At 42.8% G+C, this 15,004-nt stretch overlaps 1 protein-coding gene across 6 annotated transcripts in view; it reads left to right on the plus strand.

Annotated features, from left to right (window-relative positions):
- Positions 1–227: 227 nt before the first annotated feature.
- Positions 228–15,004, plus strand: part of LOC102800178 (regulating synaptic membrane exocytosis protein 2-like) — a 56,027-nt gene continuing 41,250 nt past the window's right edge. For 3 of the 6 annotated variants that reach the window (XM_087835544.1, XM_087835545.1, XM_087835546.1), the window contains exons 1-6: positions 228–824; positions 6,915–7,125; positions 10,277–10,446; positions 11,465–11,645; positions 12,323–12,557; positions 12,801–13,082. In XM_087835544.1, coding sequence (XP_087691670.1) covers positions 670–824; positions 6,915–7,125; positions 10,277–10,446; positions 11,465–11,645; positions 12,323–12,557; positions 12,801–13,082 — 1,234 coding nt within the window. In that variant the 5' untranslated portion in view covers positions 228–669. Of the gene's footprint in view, positions 825–6,385; positions 6,419–6,555; positions 6,658–6,914; positions 7,126–10,276; positions 10,447–11,464; positions 11,646–12,322; positions 12,558–12,800; positions 13,083–15,004 lie in introns of all 6 variants that reach the window. The other 3 variants (XM_087835542.1, XM_087835543.1, XM_087835541.1) reach the window with 2 other exon arrangements.

The following is a 15,004-nucleotide window of genomic DNA, read 5'->3' on the forward strand; positions in this document are numbered from 1 at the left end:
TTTGTCTGAGTGGCAGCTCTACGCTGTACCATTATTCTTTCACATTATTAAATATGTTTGTTATCGATCCATCAGTTGACTGGGTGACTGACTGATGACGCTGTTTGTAGCTTCCTCTGCAGCTCTATCTTTAGCTCCTCCCCCCCGCCCGACCAGCTGATCTTTGTTGTAGTACGTCACGTCGTGCCCCCCTCCCTCCCCGTCATGTGAAGATTTATTTATTTTCTCCTCCTCGCCCCTGCGCCTGTTATCTCCGAGAAGCACCGGACAACCACAGCGGGACACCGCGACCACAGAAGGCCAAGCATTAGGGCCGCAGGGCCGGGAGGAGCGGGACGGAACCGCCGCTGACCCCGGAGGCGACATGACTGCGGAGTAGCGAGCAAAAGGACGCCGCTGCGCCTGCTGGTGAGCCGGAGGAGGAGGAGGATGGTGGTGAATGGTGGATGGTCTGATGGAGGTGCAGCTGCAGGTGGAGCGGCTCCTCGAGCTTTCGCCGCGGCAGCAGAGCCGCTGAACGCACCTGGAGCTGGACAAAATAATGTGAACACTCTGCAGCTCCCTGGCCTTCGTCGTTAACATCATCATTTATGATTATGATGACGGGATCCAGTCACGTGGCTCTGGCCTGACCGACGCTACCTTCTCTTCCAGCGGCCCACAGACACAATGTCCGGGCCGGCTGGACCGGCACTGGCCGCGGCGCCCGGGCTTGGGCCGGAGCTGCCGGACCTGAGCCACCTGACGGAGGAGGAGCGCAGCATCATCCTGTCGGTGATGGAGAGGCAGAAGGAGGAGGAGACGAAGGAAAAGAGCATGCTCAAGTAAGATTATTGATTATGGAATCAGCTGGTGTTCAGAGAAAATAAAAGCATCAGTGAGCATTTTAATTAAAAAACCTCAGCAGCTGCAGCAGGAAGGTTTAACAGGAAGTTGACCTCTCCAGATCGTCAGTGGCAGAAGCAGACTGCAGGTGTTCAGGCAGCAACAGAAGAAAAAAAAGTAAAGATAAAATAAAGTAAAGATTTAAAAGCTGCTCATAAATTTGGAGTTTACTTAAAAACAAAACCGATGGAAATGGTTATACCCACACAGCACGCTGGTCTGGCCCGGAGCTGGTGTCAAGCCGGTGTTCACACCGGCACTGCTGGCTGACGTCTGGCATGCTAAGTGGTATGTCATCCAGATATGGGCCAGGCCTGGCATAGTTGTCACTGTTTAAGTGATGGCATGCCGTATCTGGCTCGATTGTGGTTTGGTTTATGTGGCCCAGGCTCATAGAAAACGGGTCTGGCCCAGATCTATCATCAAGCTGGCACTTCTGACTGACTGGTGTCATGGCAGGGTGTATTCCAACCAGATGTGGGCCAAGTCTGGCATTGATGGCACTATGCATGTTCCTAATTTCCTATTTTAGTTTGAAGACCCAAATCCCATGTTGCAATACTATACTGCTATGGTAGCCAACATTTCAAATGCAGGTTTGACAGGTTTGTGAGTGTACACTTTATCCAAAACCTAGTGAAGGTTTACTCATGTTTACCACTGGGTGGCTGTAGCTCAGGAGGTAGAGCAGGTCACCTACTGATCGGAAAGTTAGTGGTTCAATCTCCCTAGCTTCTCCTATCTGCATGTCAAGAGTGTGAATGTATATTAATGTAGTTAGGATGTACTCAGTTGATAGAAAGGGTGTGATTGAGTGAATGTGGCATGTTGTGTTCAGTGCTTTCCGTAATCCGGCAGCGTAGAAAAGCACTATATAAGAATCGTTCTTCATGTTACTTTGCACTATTATGTTCTGGCATGTTGTTATTACATGGCTTGATTAAGGTACACATTAGGCTTACATCTAGTGCCAGAACTGAAACTGTTCTGGGTCAGTACAGGACCACCAGTGTGTCTGCAACTGGCCTTGTGCTGGCTCATGTGTAGGCCACCTCTGGCAATACTGATCTGGGCCACCAAAGGGCCATCATTCTTTGCGGTATGTGGGCCATGTGCAAGCACATTGTGCGGGCCAGATCCGGGCCATACCAATTTTGCTATGTGGGTATTAGAATAACTGCTTAATGCAATCATTAATCTAATTCACTCCCCTATAAAATTTTGCTGTATGTCAGGTTAAGCTGATTGATGAACTGTTTCACTGATCACTTTTAATTGGGTTGATATTGAGCTCACAGAGAAGAAGCTGTTTCTGAGTTTCATTTGAGGGACCTGTACTGATTGGCAGAGAACAACAGATCCTTCAGGTGAGAACAAGGATGTGATTGGGAGGGCAGAGAGTTGCCAACTATCTTCTGAGCTGTGCTGATTGATCTGCTGAAGCTGTGATATAAATATGCCAGCTGCTAATCTTTTAGCGTGCTGGCATAAAGATTAGCAGTAGCATCTTTTGACCCAGGTTGTTTTTCCTGAGCATTGTCAGGAAGTGACATAATTGCTCTGCCTCTTTGGTGTTTTCTGAGATGTTTTAGAATGAAATTAAACTTCTTTACACCAAAATAAAGGGGAACCATGTGAAGGTCACTGGGAAATATTTTTAGAGATCAAACTGGTCTGAATGTGGTGCACAGACTGAAGTGAGTTAGAACTTTCTGCTGAAAGCAGTCAGTATTTAAGGAATGAATACTCCTCCTTTCACAGAGCAACACAGTCCACTGAAATGTCTTCATTTTTGACATAATAATAAAATCAAATAGGCTGGTGATCTGCATATTAAACAGAGGTTCATTGGTTCAGCAGATCAGTTTCACCAGTAACTGGAAAATGTTTTTGTAATGATCAATCAGCCTTTTATTGTGTTATTTATTATAGACTGGTTCTCATAGTGGTGAAGAGAGAGCTGAGCATAAAAGCAAATCTTTTAATTTACCGGTCGATCTACGTCCCTACCCTCACCTATGGTCACGAGCTGTGGTTAGTGACCGAAAGAACGAGATCGCGGATAGAAGCGGCGGAAATGAGCTTCCTCCGAAGGGTGGCTGGACTCTCCCTTAGAGATAGGGTGAGAAGTTCAGCCATCCGGGAGGGGCTCAGAGTAGAGCCGCTGCTCCTCCACATCGAAAGGAGCCAGTTGAGGTGATTCAGGCATCTGACAAGGATGCCTCCTGGGCGCCTCCTGGATGAGGTGTTCCGGGCAGACCCAGCATCCATTTACCATAAATGCATCCTTGAAGAGTTGTTTTTTTTTGTGTCTCCTCACACAGGGTTATATCTAACATCAGAGTGTTGTCCTGATCTACATACAGTAAATGTTTATACATTCACTCGAGAAGGTCACCAGATAAATGTGAAAGCTCATCAGATAATAGATGAATAATCTGATAAATAAAGTCACATTTTTATGTCATGTTGAAATGTTTTGGAATCTTTGCTCAAATCCTTCATGACGTGTTTTTAATGTAAAATCTTCCAAATGAACTGCGGCCATCTCAGTGTGGTTCATCCTGTTCGAGGAGGTTTTGATGAGACAGCGGTGGCAGACGGAGCTAATTGAGACAGGCTTGGTATGAGTACAGATCCTACAGAATGAGGACTGGCGTGTTCAGTTTGATTGTGCAGGGTGCAGATGGAGCTGGTTTTCACTGTTTCTCTGTACAGTGCTGTGCTGCAGTAGAATAAGTAGAGTCTGTCAGGATTTTACCCAGAATGCTTTGCTGTGTTTCTGGTGGGTATTGTAGGTTTTACAGGCTCGCTGGTTCTTAACAGTCTGTCTCTCGAGTTTACTGTAACTGCAGACTAAATCCAGTTATCCCATTAGTGTGGGTGTTGCTTGGTGGATGAGGGGGTTCGTGGTTTAACAGGGATCAGAGCATCTGGTGGTTTTGGGCCGTCTGAGGACTGTAGCTATCTGTGAGGTGCTGTAACCACCTGTGGCCTCCAGATGTCACTGCAGAGTCACTGAGGTCAAAGGGTTTCAAAGCAGTCTTCGTGAACACATCTGACACAGTTTTATTTTAGTCTGTTTAAAATGTTTAGTTTGTGTGGGCCCTTTCATCAGTGAAGTAAAACCGAGCATCTTACTGTCCTCACTGTGTGTTGGATGTTTTTTTTTCTTTTGTTTTTTTAAGCCCCTACATTGCCTGTCACTTACTGCCTATCCCAAGCATGATTAGCTTTGAAAGTTTTGTTTGTTTGTTTTGCTTTTTTGTTTGTGGTTTGTTTGGTGTGTGTCACAAGTATGAGCCAATCAGCAATGACTTCTATGTAAACATTGCTGTGTTAAAGAGATGGCACACACTGTAGACCAGCTGCCAACCTTTCAGGGCAGGACAGGGCAGACACCGCAACACTTTCATGATTTTATTGCCAGCATGTGATTAGACCATAAATCACAGACCTCCCGACTCTCAGCTTGTGGACTCTTATGGAGCTGCTATGACATCATGTCAGGCCTCGGCCAAGCCTGCATCATGACTGTTGACCGTGTGCATTTACTTATTTTATTGTTTCATTCATATTTTGTTCATTTTGCTTTTATGTTTGATTTTCAGTTAAGAACTGGTGAAGTGACAGGAAGACTAATAAAATAATTTCAATGAATGCTTTGTTTGTTTGCTCGGTTTGTTTACCTTTATGGTTGGCCAAACAAACAAACAAACCGTTTCTGCTGTGTGTGCTACTGGGTGAGTTGTTGCATTCTGACACATCCTGGTGGTGGCAGAGGAGAACTGAATTAATCCCGTTTCAGCAGCTCGATGTCTCATTCTGTTTCTGCTTATTTGAAGTAGAGCCCTGTGTGGGACTGTTTTTTTGTTTTGTTTGTTTTTTAAAATCCCTCTTCTTCTGAATTTCTGACCATTACCACCCACTCCCGCTGACCGTCTGTGTCCAATCCTGCCCGCACCCACAGACTTATTGATATTCATAGCTTTCACATGACGTCAGAGCTACTAGGACTCACCCTCCTTGAGGGCAAAACAGTACTTCAGTCCTTTGCCTTCCAGCCATCCATCAAACGTCCGCATGTTTAACTTAAACAAAATGCCATTTAGTTTCTGTGCTATCAGATGCACTCATCAGCATTTATTTACAGCTGAAGGATGTAGAGCATGGCATGTGAGTACATCTGCTAGCTGTGCCTTACAGGCCAAATCCCACCAATACCTGCTTCTCCACAGCAACTCAGGCTGCCAGTGCAGCTCATTTAAACTGTCTTAATATTTAACTAAAATTGGAAAAATGCTCAACTATACCGTTAGAACATGATAATAATGTGACAAATTAATACTACCAGAACTTTTCTGACACTACACTGTAAATGTACGAGTCAACAAAATATAAGATTTACATGTGGTAGTTCGTTTAAGCGAACTATGTAGCACTTGCTTTAACAATAAACAGTTTCTTGCTCTTCACCTCCTACACATTGCATTATTTACCTAGATCAGAAGTGCCTGTAGCTTTTGAAAGCTTTCATCCTGGCAGCAACAGAAGGTGAGGGATTCTCTACAAGATGCATGTAGATGTTATCGAACTGGAGCCTTTATGAGCGACATCGCCACTTTCAGGGATTTAAATAAAGCGTCTCTCCATGTCTTCATTTTTCTTCAATCAATTGATTATCCAGTTAATCTTGGGTTGAGACAGGTGAAAAAACAACACTTTTGTCCTGCAGTACTATCAGACATTGCCCACCATAGTGAGTTGGTCACGTGAACCACATTATAAACACGCTATGATTAATGCATGTGTATGTGGCACTTTATGTCCAGCGCTTTACTTTCTTTATTTTATAACGATTTTAAAGCTTTTCCAAATATCCATCTTTCCACTCTTTCTTTCTCCAATCTGAATTTTGTTACCAACAGCAGTTGCACTCTTCGTCCTGCTAACAATTTTGAGACCAACTGTTGCCCACGGCAACCTTAAAACCCCCCACTCCTTTTTTTTTTCTTTTTTTTTTTGAATAAGGAAGTTTTATTTCATATTTTAACTGTCAGAAGTTCTGATTTCCTGAAGAGCTGTGAAAAGTTACAAACACAAAAACATGGCACTCTTATCATGCATGCATTCAACTTGCAATCACATGGCCATTAAATAGGGGTGGCAGCATGGACATAGTGTGTCTGAATGTTCATGAGCAGAAGAATTTTTATCATTCTTCCTTCAGTACATTTCATGAAGTTCTGTAAATAGAGATTTTAAAAAAATCCCATCGATCTCCTTGTTTTGTTTTGGGGTTTTTTGCAAAAAAAAAAGAACACTCCTGCGAGATTTGCGTTGGGTGGGATCCCAGTCCCAATGCAGGGCTCTAATTTAAAGCTTCAGTTTCAGTTTGTTTCTGTTATGATTTTGTTTTTATATTATTTCATGATTAATTATATCACTGACATCATCATCATCATCATCATCGTTATCATCGCCATGTCTATGTCTGCAGGGAGCAGGAGGAAGTGAAACCTCCCTCGTCCTCGTAAGTACCTCATCTCCCAGAGTGCACTCCCTTAGCCACGCCTCTTTTCCTCAATAAGCTATTTCTTGTGTCCCACGCTGCCCCTCCCACCCACTGATGTGCTTCCTGTCAGCTGACTGTGTGTATTACCTGGACAGGTGGAATCCATTCTCAGGGTTCAGTCAGTTGGTCAGTAACGTTGCCACCAACGTGTCCGAAGTTCTGCAGGTTAAAAGTCCAACAGACAACGAGCTGCAGATGTGAGTAAACCCAGAGGCTTACCTGAGCACAGGTGTTTGTGTCTCACCTGAGCCTCAGTTCAGGTAGACACCTGATGCTGTGTTTATTCATCATGTCGCAGTCTGACACTGAAGGTCCAAATCCAATCGTACATGCCTGGCTTCGCCTCTTTAATGAACCAAACAAGGACCAGCTCACTGGTCCTTTAGACTTCAGTACAAGTTTAGCATATGTCACCCTCTGACCTCTCCTCTCTCTAAAAACCTCCTCCTCACAGGAAGTTACATCAGCAGTTTGAGATGTATAAAGACCACATGAAGAAGCTGGGTGAGGAGTCTCCAGAGGCTCAGACAGCGCGGGCGGAGTCTCCAACCTGCGGGATCTGTCGCAAGACCAAGTTTGCCGATGGCTGTGGCCGAGCATGCTGCTACTGCCAGAGTCGTTTCTGCGGCCGCTGTGGGGGGCGTGTCTCCTTGAGAGCCAATAAGGTTGGTCTATGAGTGCATTTTTGCTGTGGACATTGCTGAATATCTGGGGTCATTTTCAGTTTAATTATTTTTTTCAGTGACAGTTTAACAACTCTATCTCGTCTGAAATGAAACGATTAAATGTCAGACTGTTAGCTTAGATTTGATTGACACAGGCTGGATACTGTGCATAAAAGCAGCAGCAATTCATAAATGGTAAATGAAATGTTTATACAGCCATGGTCTGGATGTGTTTGGTATTGTCCCTCAGGTAGCTCTGCTTTGATACGGTAAAACGGAAATCTTACTTAAGATCAGACTCATGGGATAGACAAAGTTTCAGCACCACTGTCACTGCTTTGAGTCATCTGCCCACTTATGTATAAATCAAGATTCCTACCATCTCTTCTTCCACAGAAAATGATCCCTATGAGTGCCTCCTACTCTAGACATGTTCTAGCTGGTGATTAAATATTTTTAAAGAATCTAAAAACAGAATTTAATACAAATTTGATACGAGGTCAGCAGGTGCAGTGCAGGTGTTTTGTTTTAGGATCAGATTTTAATGCTTTGAATCTTCCTACCAAGCTATTCTCGACTCTGTGGCACCATTAAAAACCAGGCAGCTCAAGGCTAAAACCGAGCCTTGGTTTAATGACACCACTCGGGCTGTGAGGAGGGAGTGTTGTAGAGCTGAACGCAGATGGAAGAGGGACAAACTGCAGGTGTCTCTTCAAATCTTAAAGCACTGCTGGTGTCTCTATCAGGATAGTCAAGGAGGCTAAAAGGGAATACTTTTAATACAAGATAATTTCCTCCAACAGTCATAATCCACGTGTGTTATTTAACTCCATCAACTTAGTTTTAAATGCTCCACAAAGTGGCTGTTTGGAGGCCTCTCATAAACTATCTAATGATTTTGTGTTGGGTTTTTTTTATTAATGAGAAGATAGCAGCTACACGGGCTCTCATCTCTCCCTGAATCTAACCCCTCCGTCTCGATCCCTTGCTCTGCTGTTTTTGACCAGTTTGAGCCTGTAACTCTTTCTTTTTTAGAGGATGTGGTTGGTCATCTAGGCCCTCTTTTTCTCCAAATGATCCTGTCCCTCTACAATTTTTTAAAAAGATTTTGCCTCACACAGGCTGTTCTTACTATTATAAACAGCCGTTTAATGTCTGGTGTAGTCCCTGCTTATTTTAAGCAGGAAGTAGTACAACCCCATCTTAAGAAACCCGCCCTGGACCACACTGTATTGACTAACCACAGGCCTATCTCCAAGCTGACTTTTCTGTCTAAAATCTTAGAGAAAATTGTACTTTCCCAATTTAATGATTTAAGAAAAAAATGAGAATAGTATCCTGAGGTCTTCCAAGCAGGTTTTAAAGACTTCCATAGCACTGAGTCAGCACTCTTAAAGGTTTTTAATGATATCTTCCCTACCTGTGATTCTGGTAATCATGTTGTTCTTGTCCTCCTTGACCTAACAGCTGCTTTTGACTCTGTAGACCACAACATATTACTGTCTCGTTTACACCGTCTTGCAGGCATTCATGGTACTACTTTGAATGGGTTTAGGTCTTACCTTTCTGATCAAACTTAGTGTCAACTTTTTACGGTATGAGTCCTTTTCTGCGGCTCTTCAGTTTGGGGTCCCGCAGGGCTCAATTCTAGAGCCTCTGCTTTTTTCATCATATTTACAGCCCTTGGGAACCATCCTTAAAAAGCATGGAATTTCCTTCCACTGTTATGCTGACAACTGCCAGATTTATCTGCCTCTGAAGCAGAAAGATGCCTTCTCTATTAAACCACTTCTGGCATGTCTAGAAGATATTAAAACTTGGATTCCCTAAACTTTTAAAAATGTAATTCAAGCAAAATAGAGGAGATTGTGTTTGGTCCTTGCAGACCTAGTGATCCCTCCGCTATTGATTTGGGACCCCTGGCAGAGTATTTTAAACTTGTTGTTACTAATTTGGGTTTTAAGATGGACAGTGACTTTAAATTGGACACTCAAATTAGGGCTACTGTCAAGTCCAGTTTTTATCATTTAAGGTGCTTGGCAAAGGTAAGACCTATTTTATCCAGGCCACATTTTGAAACAGTAACCCATGCTTTTATTTGATCTCATTTGGATTACTGTAATGCACTGTATTTTGTAGTAAGTCTGTGTCTTCTCTTTCGTCTGCAGCTGGTTCAAAATGCTGCTGCACAACTTTTAACCCAGAATTCGCAAAAGAGAGCACATAACTCCCATTCTGGCTTCACTCCATTGGCTGCCTGCCTTTAATCTAATGTGCTGATTTATTATTTTAATTTAATTCTAATTAGTATTTTATATTTTTTAAGTTATTCAATGTATCATTTTTTTGGCATGTCAAGTGTACGGCACTTTGTTTTCAGCTGGGAGTTGTCTGAAAGTGCTATATAAATAAATTGCTTGCTTATAGAACAATAAAGTGTTGTTAAATTGTTTGCTGACAACAGGAAAAACTTAGCTCTGTGAACCTGACTGGCTCTCTGGCGGCTGGTCCCTCTGACTTCTCCCCTCCTGCTGCACATGAACCAGCTGACTGACCATATGACTCATTTTCTCATTCATGAAGCCAGAGTTCAGAGCAGACAGAAACATAAGAGCAGACATTGTAGCTATATCTTATTCAGTATTTGATTAAAATTACTTTTTTCTCCCCTCTTGTTTCTACAGTAAATATCATGTCAGCACTGATGCATCTTCATATTCCAGCTCCTCTGGATTAAATGGAAGCTCTACTCTTCATTTATCCATTGCCACACGTTGCTATGGTGAATTCTGATACCAGGATTCACCATGGCAGGAAAACCTAAGTATAGAGAAAACCTATCCGTTTTTCTCAATATGTAAGTTGTGTAAAAAGATAAACTTACAGGAAATTTAACAAAATGTATTAAACTGAAAGACTAGAAGTTCAGTTTCAATAAAAGCAACTCATTTATCAACATCCATTAATGACATAATTGCATCATCTCTGGAAAATATGTGAAGTTGTGCATCTTTGGTTGTTTGGAACTCAGGAGACACCACATGATCTGTAAAGCATGCCAACTATCACATCAGGAGGAAAACCAGCCAATCAGGCAACAGCAGCCTCTTACATGTGTTTATAGTAAACCAACTCGGTGTGTGTGTTTCAGGTGATGTGGGTGTGCAATGTGTGCAGGAAGCAGCAGGAGTTTCTCACTCGGTCAGGGGACTTTTCCCCTGAAATGCTATCCATCAATTACAGCTTACACAGGGCTCCCCACCCACCTACACATGGGCCACTGGGTGCCACGGGGCCCTTGAGTAATGGTGCAGCAGAATGGTGGGTATTATTCATTGTTTATATTATTTATCATTTTTTGTTCCTGAGGCCATTTAACTGTCAGCTGTGCCTGCATGCTTCTCATTTAAATTTAAACTTTTAATTAGTGAGATTGTTTTTAATTAGAGAGTGACCTCCATCACACACACACACACACACACACACACACACACACACACACACACACACACACACACACACACATATCCTGTAATCAAATTAACAGATTAATAATCTGGTACCTTGCAGAGGATTACTGCTGGTGCTAAATACAGCATGCAGGCTAACAGCAGTGATGTCATTTCCTGTATTGCTGGGATTGGAGAGGGGGAGGGCCTTCCGGTGTGATCCATGTCAGTCATAAACCTGCTGAGCGTGTCAAGGTGTTGGTCACTATGAAGCTTCAAACCTCCTAGGAGAGCTGTAAAAACTTTAATTAAATGTGTATGTGGTTGCACTCAGACTGACTGCATGTAAGTACACATCTCAGCTTCTTTATGCTCCCTGTTGATACAGATTCAAACTTTGTTGATCAGAAATCAGATTCACTTTCACCATTAGTAGGTTTAACCAGTGCTTTGATATTTTGATGCTTGTGAACACTGCATGTTGTCTGGAGCTGCTGGAGAAAAGGTTTAATGTTTCTATGCTGCATCGATGTCTGCTGCTGGTTCTGGTTTTGGTAACAGAATTTAACTCAGACAGAGTTGAGATTTTATGGCCGTAAACATAGAACAGGAGTCAAAATGTAGTTTTCCTTAAACAATGAGTTTATTATTACAGTGAAGACCTTTTTAAAAAGTTGACAGTACAGGTGAAAAAGCCTTGAAACAGGTCGATAAAAAGGAAGTCTGAACAGGAAGAACTTCATATACTGCTACTAGAAGTAATACTATTAACAATAGACTCCTCAGTTCTTGAAGCTTTGGTTCTGTGTAGAGTGTGGGTATGTATGTATCAGCTGGCTGACAATCTGCTCCTCCTCCACTCTCACTGGATCACACTCTGTGACTGACAGGAGGCAGAGCCCCTCGGGATTGTACTATAATGGCAGGAGGAGCAGGATGCCCAGCTCACCATCAGACCTTGCTGTGAACAACCGTTCTCGATCGCCACACTGCTGTCATGGTTACGGAGAGGAAGAGCTACAGGCACACAGGCAGCCAATAAGAGATGGGCGAGGTCGCTGGTACTCACAGGTGAGTCTGACAGGTGAAATTCATTTATTTGCTCACATTTCTTGTAAATTATTTGATCTGATGCGGGAAGCTGTTTAATAATTAATTTTCTTTAGAAATGAAAGATGAAATGCAACAAAGAAAATGGAGTAGTTGTAGCGCAGGTGGTTGACCAGGTCTGCTAGTGTAAAGGTTGAACTGCGTTCCAAATAACTTTTGGGAAAGTTGCTCTCCAGTGCATCCATCAGAGTGTGAATGTGTGTGAATATTAGATAGAAAGCACTGCATAGTATTAAAAAAGTGCTTGTATGAATGGGAGAATGAAGCATGTTGAGGCATATAGCGCTTTTCATTCTGTTTGAGGACTTTATACAACATGCCACTGACACCCATTCATTAAATTCATTCATACGATTGTCTTTGTTACATGGACTGGTTGTCATATAGCACTTTTCTGCACTCCTCGAGTACACAACGTGCTATAAAAGAACCATTCTGTTTGCCAAAAGCAATTAATTAAATGTTTTAACTATTTTTCACTAGTTTAATAGTTTTTTCTTAATGATTTCATTAATTTCATTTATTGATGGTTAAGTCGTGCTATAAATGACAGTTGAGCTGTGATAAACATAGCAGGCTTCAGGGCTTACCAAACTGATGATGATGATAATGTTCACCTTTCTCACCTCCTGGCTCAGGATCACCCTCTAGACCAATGTCAGGATGAGCTTGAGCTGCGGCGACAACAGGAAGTGGAGTTTCAGGCACGGTACCGTAGTGACCCAAACCTTGCCCGATACCCAGTGAAGACACAACCAAGTGAAGAAACCATGAGGATGTTAGCTCAGGTAGGCAGGGTCCGCCACCAGCGCCGCCACAGCGATGTTTCCCTGGCAACCGCAGAGCCTGACCACCTCACCATGAGGCATTCAGGTAAGGGCATGTCCGCCCATCTACTCACATCTTATTTTGTCTCTGTCAGTGCGCCCCAGGGCAGCTGTGGCTACAATGTAGCTTGCCATCACCGGTGTGTGAATGTGTGTGTGAATGGGTGAATGACTGAATGTAGTGTAAAGCGCTTTGGGGTCCTTAGGGACTAAGTAAAGCGCTATACAAATGCAGGCCATTTACCATTTATTAGCAGGCTGTGATCGGTTTTACTCGTTTCATTCTCAGCTCTTCGTCAGAATCTGCCTCTGGGATTGGTCAAATCTGGAGGTCAGAGGTCATACTCTGTGGACCGTGCAACCACTCACATAAGCCCAACATATTCCCGTCACAGCCCATTATCCCAACAACTACTGGACCCAAGCTCAACCCTGAAGAGGAAGCCAGCCACTGAGAATGTAGCACAGAGGAGTCGGCATGTAGGGAAGATGCACGTGATTGGCAGCTTTAGCAGCTCAGAGGAGGATCTTGTTACCACACCTGAGTACACTAGCGCTGACGAGCCTGACAGTAAGTGGCTACATGCTAACAGCCAGTCAGTCATTTTTCTTACATGTGTGCACATTGCTTGAGAGTTGTTTGTCACGTTGGACATGACACAGCCACTGGTCACGAGAGAGAAAAGTGTATTCTCTGACCCGCGATCAAGTGGTTATTTTTTTTATTCGAAATATTTTTATTGAGTATTTGTGGATATAGTTTACAAAGAAAAAAAAGAAGACTGAAAACACAATCTGTTTACAATGAATACTAAACAGAACTTCTCATGTTGGAACATTGTTTTCCTCTTGACGAGAAAAAAAACTAAAAGAGGGAAAAAACCACACAGAAGTTAGCTATAACATCACTACAGCTACCTTACAGCTTTGCCTGATAGTTGCAAATTAAGGAGCTTGTCCAGTAAATTAGCAGCTGGAGCTTCTGGAAAATTGGAGAGGTGGGATTGCAAAAAAATTCTGAGTTGTAAGTATCTAAAAAACGTGAGTTTTGGGAGGACTGCCAGCTGATCAAATGATGCTAGTTTATTGTATATAAAGAGATCTTTAAAGCAAATAATACCTGCTCTAAACCAGACCTGGAACAAGTTGTCCAAAGTTAATAGGAATAGGTGGTTTGAAAGGATGAGGCTTTGAAGAGAAAAAAAAATTATTAAGATTGAAATGTCTCCTGTGCCCACACCCTGAGGGAGTGCCGAATTATTGGATTAGATGTAAAGTTGTCAATGGATAAAGGAAGAGAAGAACCCAGAAAGTAGGCAAGACAAATACCCTGAGTTGAGTCTAATTCCATTGCAAGCCAGCTGGTTGGGCCCACACCCTCCCCAGACTGTAACCAGTAGGTCAGGGACCGAATATCGGCAACCCAATAGTAAAAGCGGAAGTTGGGGAGTGCCAGACCCCCTTCAATCTTAGGTTTCTGTAAATGCATCTTAGCTACTCGAGATTGTTTACCCTTCCAAATATAAGAGGAGATTATAGAATCTAGAGTTATAAAGAAAGACTTGGGGATGAAGACTGATAAAGATTGAAATAAGTATGAGAATTTAGGAAGGATATTCATTTTAATTGAATTAATTCATCCGACCAGAGTTGTGTTCAGGGGTGACCACTGTTGAAGGCTTTGTTTGACATTCTTCAATAGTGTAAAAATGTTGGCTTTAAGAAGTTGTTTATACTTTCTTGTCATTGTAATACCCAGGTAGGTGAACTGCTCTTTGACGGGGAAACCCGACAAATCTATTGGAAACGCTTCTTCATTTAGTACAGCGGTCTCCAACCTTTTTTGCGCCACGGACCGGTTTATGCCCGACAATATTTTCACGGACCGGCCTTTAAGGTGTCGCGGATAAATACAACAAAATAAAACTAGTACCGGTACCGAAAAAAGAAGATTTTTTCATAACACATGTGAAAAGACCCAGGAAAACCAAGTTAATGATAAAAACGATAACAAAATAATGCTGAAAACTGATAAAAACACACACACTGCAGTTTTTACTTGCAAGGGCAGTCACAGAGCGCTTGCACCTGAGAGTGTGGCTCAAGGACTCGCGCTCTGCCACTTCTCTGGTCTTTATTTATATACAAAGGTAATACAACAGTGGATACAGTGAATACACTTGTAGGAATGTTGTGCGTGCGTGTGTGTGTGTGTGAGCGGGGAAGCGACTCCTCTTCCTTGTAGGGAGTGAAACTATTTATTAGGGGTGCAACGATACTCGTATCGATATTGAACTGTTCGATACAGTGCTTTCGGTTCAGTACGCATATGTATCGAATAATACAAATTTTTAAATTTATTTTATCAACTTTCCTTCTGACGGTGCTGTCTGTGTTGAGCGCTCAGTGGATCTGCGCTCGACAGTGCAGCCTAGGCGTAGTCGAACGCAGATTCACTGAGCGCAGGGCAAGCTAGCAGACAGAAGTTAAGCT

This window comes from Neolamprologus brichardi, chromosome 22 (assembly GCF_056152115.1).
Source record: "Neolamprologus brichardi isolate AB-2024 chromosome 22, ASM5615211v1, whole genome shotgun sequence".
Lineage (NCBI taxonomy): Eukaryota > Metazoa > Chordata > Actinopteri > Cichliformes > Cichlidae > Neolamprologus > Neolamprologus brichardi.